General features: G+C 38.8%; 2 protein-coding genes across 2 annotated transcripts in view; one reads left to right on the top strand and one right to left on the bottom strand.

Annotated features, from left to right (window-relative positions):
* The window catches only part of CBX5 (chromobox 5), a 51,429-nt gene that overhangs the window by 26,243 nt on the left and 16,064 nt on the right, over positions 1-9,122 (bottom strand). The gene's annotated exons all lie outside the window — the stretch shown is intronic.
* LOC112111477 (tigger transposable element-derived protein 1-like) lies at positions 4,146-6,509 on the top strand. Its single transcript, XM_024206910.2, has 2 exons — positions 4,146-5,879; positions 6,468-6,509. The coding sequence occupies exons 1-2, from the start codon at positions 4,146-4,148 to the stop codon at positions 6,507-6,509; spliced, it is 1,776 nt and encodes a 591-aa protein (XP_024062678.2).

Genomic DNA, 9,122 nt, shown 5'->3' with positions numbered 1-9,122 from the left:
AATTTATTAGAGCATAAGCTTTCGTGGGCTACAACCCACTTCTTGGGTTGTAGCCCACGAAAGCTTATGCTCTAATAAATTTGTTAGTCTCTAAGGTGCCACAAGTACTCCTGTTCTTTTTGCGGATACAGACTAACACGGCTGCTACTCTGAAACCTGTCAGAGGACAGGATACTGGGCTTGATGGACCTTTGGTCTGACCCAGTATGGCTGTTCTTATGTCTTTTTCAGTGTCACTGCTTCCCAGTATACATTCCCCCATTGTGTAAGTATGGCCTATGTTCTTTGTTCAAAGATTTACATTGAGCCATATTAAAATGCACATTGTTTGCTTGCACCCAGCTTACCAAGCAACCCAGATCGCTCTGTATCAGTGACCTGTCCTCTTCATTATTTACCTTCCCCCTATTTTTGTGTCATCTGCAAACTTTTATCAATGACTATTTTATGTTTTCTTCCAGGTCATTAACAGAAATGTTACATAGGGTAGGGCCAAGAACCAACCCCTGTGGGACCCAGCTAGAAACACACTCTGACCAGGGACCTGTTGGTGCCAACTGGCAGAGAGTATACGGAGTCTATAGGGGGGTTTAGGGATCCCTGGGGTCTCATATCTACATAATAGTTAGCCAAAGGAGGTCATGTAAGGTCTCTACTGAGAGCCCATAGCCTGCTGGTCATCATAATCACTTTGAAATGTATGTAAGGATATTATTTTAAAAAGTTATGCATCTACACCGAAAACTATGTTCTTAAGATATGTAAGGTAAGACGAGTCACTAGAAGATGATAAACAGGAATTGTTCAGGCAAGGGGCAGTAGACTGGCTGGTAATTGTAAGTCTATTTACATATAAGCCACCAGCTAATCAAGACAGTGAAGTTGACAAGAGATCACAAAAATCTACATGAGGGAACACATGGCAGGAAGGTGTCCTGTTGATGTCAAACATTAAAGAACTAGTCTGGTACAACAGGAGAATGCAAGGAGACACACAGGATCCTTCTCTAGGGAGACAAGTTGAGAGTGTGACTTGTTTCATGAAAAAAGGATCAGGGCCCACCTGGTTGAAAAACACTGTTGAACAATACTACAAGACATGACAGTGATACCAGAGAAATTCCCCAGACGCCATTTTGTACAAATTGTTTGTACATTATTTATTATATTAGTGTATTGTTGGACCAAGAAAATGTATGTTAAATTACAAATAGTTCAAAAAAGGTTGGAAACTGTAATGGGTTTATTAAAAGAAATTTAAAATTAACTTGTAAAACATGTATTAAAATTTAATGTGAGCAATTTACAGCCAACCATTTGTTTATCTAAATGTAACTCATAAATATGTCATGTAACAGTTTTACCCTAGTTTTGCTTAAACAATTGTATGAGTGTAATATTATATTTGCAAGAACTTGTTATGAGAGTCAAAGCCAATACACACAGAGTTATGATCATTATATGTCACTTTACAAATGAAATGAAATTAAAATAAAACAAACAGGAATGCAAGCAATTTTGCATCTATTATAGTGATCTTAACGCTTCAGATATTGGTGGTGACTGAGATGCTTATCTTAATACATTGAATGAAAAGGAAGGTTAAACAGTTGGAGAGAGCTGAAATGATTACATCCTTCTAGTGAGGCAGAATTGGGGAAGTAAGGTATTGTGCCAATGAAAAGAAACATATGCTCAGTCTCAAAAAGAGAGACTTGAGCCAACTTTGGACAAAGCCAAACACCCACCGAACTCACTAGTAGGTGATGGCTAGATATAGAAATAGCATCAAACTATTAAGGAAGGGACTGATATAACAGAGAAATTCCCCAGACTCCATTTTGTATCCCTAGGTTCCATTTTAAATAAGCAAGAGTCACTCCATCATTAGAAGCTGCAGGTCACATAGCAATAAAAATACAGATGCTCCCCAACTTACACAAGTGTTCCGTTCCGGAACGCCTTGCGTAAGTCGAATTTTGCGTAAGTCGGGAACGTATACCCGATAATTACGCCAAAAAAAAAAAAAAAAAGTCATGGAACTTTTTCTGTAAGTGCGGATTTGCATAAGTCGGGTTTGCGTAACCCAGGGAGCGTCTGTAGAATCGACAGGAAAACCAAAGTAGGGGAAAAGTCAGTAGATCCTAACACTGAGGTAATCAATGGTTGCAGGCTAAAAACAGACCTGGCAGTTTGGAATGTGGGCAGTTGCCATGTGCAAGAATGATCTGACAGGAAGATATTAGCAGAAGTGTCTAGAAAGATCTGACATGACAGTATAAAAAAGTCAGTGTGTCAGTGAGCAGCCAGAGGGTTAGGAGCTGCCAGTAAAGCAGCAGCAGCAGGGCAGTAGCAGAGGGAGTTCTGCCCTGCCACTGGAACGCAGAGACACAGACTGGGGCACAGAGGAAGGAAAGAGAGACCTGAGGAGAAGACAGCGAAGTCAGCAGACAAAGTGAGCCTGTCAGTTATAATCATAGCATAGTACAGTATAGTGTTATTGTACATATGGGTGTGCTTTGGTTAATAAAGGTGTATGAATGTGTGTAAGTTGTAAAAGGAATGTATATTTGTAAGATTTAAGGAACATTTAAGAGCTGCTGTCAGTGTCCTGCAGAAGACTGGCCATCTGAAGCAGGGCGCAAACACTTAGAATGATCTCAAACTGTATGTTATTATGGTTTGGGATGCTCTCTAACTTGCAAGGGATTTGTGTTTTATATTATTATTGTATTAGGGACTGTTATTTGCACCAATAAAAAGGTGCCTTGTTTTGGTAAAAAACACTGTTTTAGGTTAATAGTTTATTTCTTAGAAGGCTGTATCCATGTCCTCTGGGAAATTCCTTAGCCACCCTGGAGACCCATACCTGAGGAAAACAGATTGAGGAGCACAGGTGTGTGGTTTTAAGGGAAAACCTTTTAGGAGATATTTAAATTCACCTCTCTTGAGGGAACCCTTGGTAAACCCAGGTGTGAGTAATAGGTTAGCTATTCTGGAGATACCCTAAATCTGTTTTCAGGGTAACAACGGTAACTAGTTAAGTAAGTTAGGTTCTAGAATGCGTTATGCTTTTATTTTACATGTAACCATTTATTTCCAATATTTCTATTTGCTATCATTTCAATTTCTACTCTTCTTTAAATACACTTTTACTTGTTTTCATTATAGACATATCTAAGAGCAGTGTGTTAAATAGAGCGATGATCCTGAGGTGAAATTTGTAAACTGGTGTGTGAATGTCCAGTAGACTAAGGGCTGGTCACTCCAGGGGGATGTGTGGAAGGCTTGACAGTTGGAGCATGCTTATAGCTAATCTAGAGCGAGACAGCAGGGCCTGCCTGGGGAGTGCTTGTGTTGCCCATGGCCAGTGGGGTTGGAGAGCTGACTCCCAGCAGGCAGAGACAGCAGGCTTCTGCACACTATGAGCAGGTGGTCACGAGGTACCTCACAGCCTTGGGGAGCATCACACCCTCCTGTTCAATGACAATTTGCCCTTTATTGTTACATTTTGAGACCTATTGGTTAGCCAGCTTTAGACCCATTTAACGCGTGCCATGTTCATTTTATATTTTCCTAGGGTTGTTTTTTTTTTTAAATAAAAATGTCCAAGTCAAATGCCTTACAGAAGTCTAAGTATATTACAGCAATACAGTTACTTCTACCAATCAAACCTGTAATTTTAGCAAAAAAAGCTATCAAGTTAGTTTGACAAGATCTATTTTCCATTAACCCTGTTGATTGGCATTATTTATATTAGCTTCCCTTAATTCTTTATTAATTAAGTGGTGTATTAGTCACTCCATTATCTTGCTCAGGATCGATGTCAGAGGGACAGGCCTATAATTACCTGCATCATCCTGTTTATCCTTTCTAATTACAGATGCTCCCTGGGTTATGCAAGACCCAACTTACGCAAATTCGACCTTACGCAAAAGGTTCCATAAGGCATAAATAAAATTTTTGAGTTGCGGAAAATATTGCATAGCGTACGGAAACACAGAGTACTGTAGTGTGGTGTGCGGAGGAATACAGCGGTAGCATCTCCTACGAGGAAAGGCTTTGCACTCTCACAGCCTCTCAGTCTCGTGTCATTTCAGTGATACTGTATTTCTGTTATTTCACCCTATTATTTCATTCAAATCATGCCTGGAAAGCGACCAAGTGATAGCAAGAGTGCAGGACCAGTTCGTAAGCGAAAGAAGATTGATTTAGAGCAGAAAATGAAAATAGTGAAAAAGTATGAAGGCGGACAAAGCCTGTCGTCAATTGCTCGTGAACTCGATTTGGCTACCTCAACAGTGAAAAGTATTTTGAATGATAGTGCACGCATAAAAGAGCATGTGAAAGGCTCTGCTCCTTTAAAATCAACAGTCATAACGAAGCAGCGTACTGGTGCTATCTATGAAATGGAAAATTTGTTAACAATGTGGATGGAAGATCAGATTCAAAAATGTATGCCGCTTAGCCTAATGATTATTCAAGCAAAGGCTAAAAGTATTTTTGAAGATGTAAAGGGAAAATACAGTGACCCTAACGCAAAGTTTGTGGCTAGTCATGGGTGGTTTAATAGATTTAAACAACGTGCAAATTTTCACAATGTAAAAGTGAGTGATGAGGCTGCTAGTGCTGATACAAAAGCAGCTGAAAAGTATCCCGAAGTGTTACGAAAACTTATAGAAGAATGTGGTTATACAGCACAGCAAATCTTTAACGTCGACGAAACTGGATTGTTTTGGAAAAAAATGCCAGACAGAACATACATTTCAAAAGAGGAAAAGACGATGCCAGGGTTTAAGGCTGCGAAAGATAGGCTAACACTTTTGCTTGGGGGTAATGCAGCTGGAGATTGCAAATTGAAACCGTTGCTTGTTTATCATTCAGAAAATCCCCGTGCGTTTAAAGGCATTAGCAAAGCTACCCTTCCAGTTCATTTCCGTTCAAATCGAAAGGCTTGGATCACAATGGCACTTTTTGAAGATTGGTTTATAAATCTGTTTATCCCTGAAGTGGAAAAATTCTGCAGAGAAAACGACATCCCATTCAAGATTATGCTTATCGTCGATAATGCTCCTGGACATCCTGCACATTTAGACGACTTTCACCCTAATGTAAAAGTCGTGTTTCTACCTCCTAACACGACTTCGATCCTACAGCCCATGGATCAGGGGGTCATTGCTAATTTTAAAGCCTATTATCTACGAAGAACATTTGCACAGGCAGTAGAAGCAACTGACAGAGAGTCTGGCAAGACTTTGCGCGATTTTTGGAAATCATATAACATTTACCAAGGCATCATAAACATTGCTAAGGCCTGGGCAGAGGTTACCCAGGTTTGTTTGAATGCCGTATGGAAGAAAGCATGCCCACAGTTTGTACACAGCTTTAAAGGTTTCGAAAAAGACGAAACATATGAGGAGGTGGCAGACGAAATTGTGAAGCTTGCCGAGCAGCTTGAGCTGGAGGTTGATGTTGGTGATGTTGATGAGCTTATTGAATCCCATGGAGCTGAATTATCAAATGAGGATCTTATAGAATTAGAAGCAGCAAAAGTAAAAGAGCAGACTGAAGCGGAGGATGAAGTTGAAGAAGTAGAAGAGCCACGACACTTCAACACTAAGGAGATGGCACTTGCATTTCGTGAGATTGACTCTGCAATGGCAAGGTTTGAGAAGATGGAACCCAATTCCTCACGATTCTTGAAAGTGAACAGAGGCATTGATGAAACGCTGGCCTGTTATAGACAGATATATGAAGAGAAGAAAAAGGCCATTATCGAGTCATCTCTTGATAAGTTTGTAAGGAAGGTTGAAAGGCCTGCAACGTCCACATCTCTACAGCCTTCCACCTCCAAAGCCCCCTCCGACGACCCCGATGATGTAATGTCTGTCTCCTCCTCTCCTTCCTCATCTTCAAATTAAGCCCATTGTCATCCACCACCAAAATGCAGCCTTCAGCGTCCCAGGATAACAATAAGATTAAGGTAAATGCAATATTTTTGTTGTAATTGTTTGTTTTTTATGCTTGCACAATATAAGTTTCAGACTTATGTAAAATTCGGGTTAAGCAAGGCTTTCCGGAACAGAATGATTGCACAAGTCGGGGACCGTCTGTATTGGCATAACATTAGCTTTCTTGCAATCTTCTGGAAATTCCCCCATGTTCCAAGGCTTATTGAAAATCAAAATTAACGGTCCAGTGAGCTCTACAGGAAGCTCTTTTAAAATTCTAGGATACAAGTTATCCGGACATGCTGATTTAAAAATGTCTAACTTTAGTAGACAGCGTTTAACATCCTCCTGAGAAAGTTAACACGTCTTCATCAGCTCTACAAGCCAGAAGAATAATCAAAATCCAACAACCCTAAACCTTGGTCTAGATTCATGATGCTCTCAGACCTGTTGCTAGCCTCTGCAGAATGAGACTACCCCTAACGTTTCTTTAACATTTTACTCAATTTCTCTCAGAATGTTAATTCTGAATTTCTGGATCTGCAGCATGGAAGCTAACTGTATTTGTGCACATTTACCTACCCATGCCCTTACACAAATGTCAAGAATTTTTAATTCCCAAGTTTTCCATCACTCTAACATGGACTCTTCATCTTAAAATAAATAAATAAATAAATAAATAAATAAATAAATAAAAAGTCGCATGAAATCGCTAGATGTTAATTTAGAAATGAATCCAATTCCCTATGAAGTTAATGAAACATATTATTACACTAACTTTAATGGGAGCTGGATCAAGCCTCTCAAGAGTTTCTTCTTATTTTTATTATTATGATTGCTATTATGAAAAAGGAGCTTGCGTGCAGTGATAAGATACAGGGATAATTCCCAAATTCAGAGCTCTGAAACCTGAGCAGCAGGTTCATCTATCAAAGTATGGATGTTTATTAGTGTGGGATTCACAACAAGGACTAGAGAGAGCTCAAACAACTATGACTAAAGTTTAATCTTCTCTAAGGAGAGGCTTCCAAATGTTTATGAAGCCCTTGACAATGTCCCTTTAATACACAGTATAATATTGTGTCCTGCTATCACTTCAGTGTATTTGTAATACAAATTATACTTAAGCTATATTGCCTAGAACTTAGATAAATAAAACCAAAATAGTATTGAACTGTTTCCGCCCCATACAACAAGGTATCCTTGGCAGCTTCTTAACCATCCATTACAATCCAAAGCAATTTCTCTCTGTAGCAATTTAAGAGCTTGTAAAAATATAATGGCCGATTATAGGCGAAACAAACCACAGAGTTATTGAACCTTGCAGGCCCTCTGAAGCATCTCTGTTGACGTTTAAGTGTGAGTTATTGTGTCACAATATCATAAAAGTGTGCTCAGAGCTACAGATATATTGTTATTTAAATGACACCAAAATAAGCCAGTTTCATACAAGAGAAGGCTACTTTTACAGAAATCGGAAGTTCCCATTTCAGATTTTCAAGGCTATAAGAGATAGTTCATTTAGAGCAGTAGCTCTCAATCTTTCCAGACTACTGTACCCCTTTCAAGAGTCTGATTTGTCTATCCTCAAGTTTCACCTCGCTTAAAAAGTTACAAAATCAGACATAAAAATACAACAGGTGTCACAGCAGACTATTATTGAAAAACTGCTTACTTTCTCATTTTTATCATATAATTATAAAATAAATCAATTGGAATATAAATATTGTACTTACATTTCAGTGTATAGTATACAGAGCAATATAAACAAATCATTACCTATGAAATTTTAGTTTGTACTGACTTCACTAGTGCTTTTTATATAGCCTATTGTAAAACTAGGCAAATATCTAGATGAGTAGATGTACTCCCTGGAAGACCTCTGCATACCCCCAACTGTACATGTACCCCTGGTTGAGAACCACTGATTTAGAGAAAGGTAATACATTTTGTTCTTCCTATATTGTATACCGCAGTTAATCTCCAACCCTGAATCAGCATACATATATGGTTATTTCCCTCTTGCAGGGGTACTTTGGGTCCAAATATAGGTTCTGGATAAAAAACATTTTACAAAACCCATTAATAGAAATATTTAACATATAAACATTCTCTCACAATGTGTGCAACCCAAAAACCAACAGCATTGGACTAGGGCAGGAGAACCAAAAAATAAAACCAATTCATCTATTTTAATTGTCCAAACTAAATGAAAGGGAAAATCTGCATCAATGAGCATCAATGGAAGATCCTAAGTCTTCACTGCAAAAAGGTGTACTTTTAATATCAAGATAAAAACTATAGTTCCTTATCTCAGCTAAAATCCTAGTGACCTTGATATAAAAACACATCATTTTTGCAACGAAGACATCGCTTTTGAAAATTCTTTCAATGCTAATGTTCTAAGGTGTTCTCAGCAACACAGGGAAAATATGCTGAACAAAGAAACGAAGCCAGGTTAAACATTAAAACACAGTAGACCTCATCTTGCAAGGTGCTGAATCCTAATGAAGTTCAAGCACCTAATACAGTCCATCCTTGTCTGCCCTAGGAAAAAAGATGTATTTAACGTGTTAGCTAAAACGTTAAAAAATGCTTTTTCCCCAGTGTAGATGGGGCCTTGAACAGTAACCCACAGATAGAGCCTTCTTCCCATGGCAAGAGTAGTGCAAGAACATAGCATCACTATGACAGCAACCACCAAGCCCCACCTGCATCTAAAACCTTAACATTTTGTGGTAAACATGCATTTCAGAGTTTTACAAGTTCGCAGTGACGTGTACATTAAATGAGTTACAGCCCCATTTTAGTGAATCAAGATGTGTGACTCTTCCACGAGCATTAACTTCCAAATGGGAACAACCAGACCTTGCCATTTCCACTAAATTGAGATAAATAAGGTGAATTCACATTTTTTATGGTGCTGTTTCACTGCTTATGACTACGAATACCAGGCCTTGTCTACACACATGAATTATACCACTGCAGCTGAAGTGTTACAGCCCCCCCTAATATCCATACCAGCATGGATATTCTCCTTTGGCAGCATGAGGCACCTTTACACAAACACAATGGGTCTACACTAGGACCTGTACCGATCTATTTCAGAAGGAAAATCACACTCCTAGCCAAAATAGTTAAAACTGGTACAATAATTGTATGTAGCTCAGG

The sequence above is a fragment of the Terrapene carolina genome, unplaced genomic scaffold (assembly GCF_002925995.2).
Source record: "Terrapene carolina triunguis isolate 2854851 unplaced genomic scaffold, T_m_triunguis-2.0 Scaffold836, whole genome shotgun sequence".
Lineage (NCBI taxonomy): Eukaryota > Metazoa > Chordata > Testudines > Emydidae > Terrapene > Terrapene triunguis.
This window is presented reverse-complemented; position numbering and strand designations above follow the sequence as displayed.

Coding starts and splice junctions, on each gene's coding strand:
- LOC112111477 (XM_024206910.2), top strand. CDS start 4,146: ATGCCTGGAAAGCGACCAAGTGATAGCAAGAGTGCAGGACCAGTTCGT. Junction 5,880..6,467: donor CCTCCGACGACCCCGATGAT/GTAATGTCTGTC, acceptor AATTTCTCTCAG/AATGTTAATTCTGAATTTCT.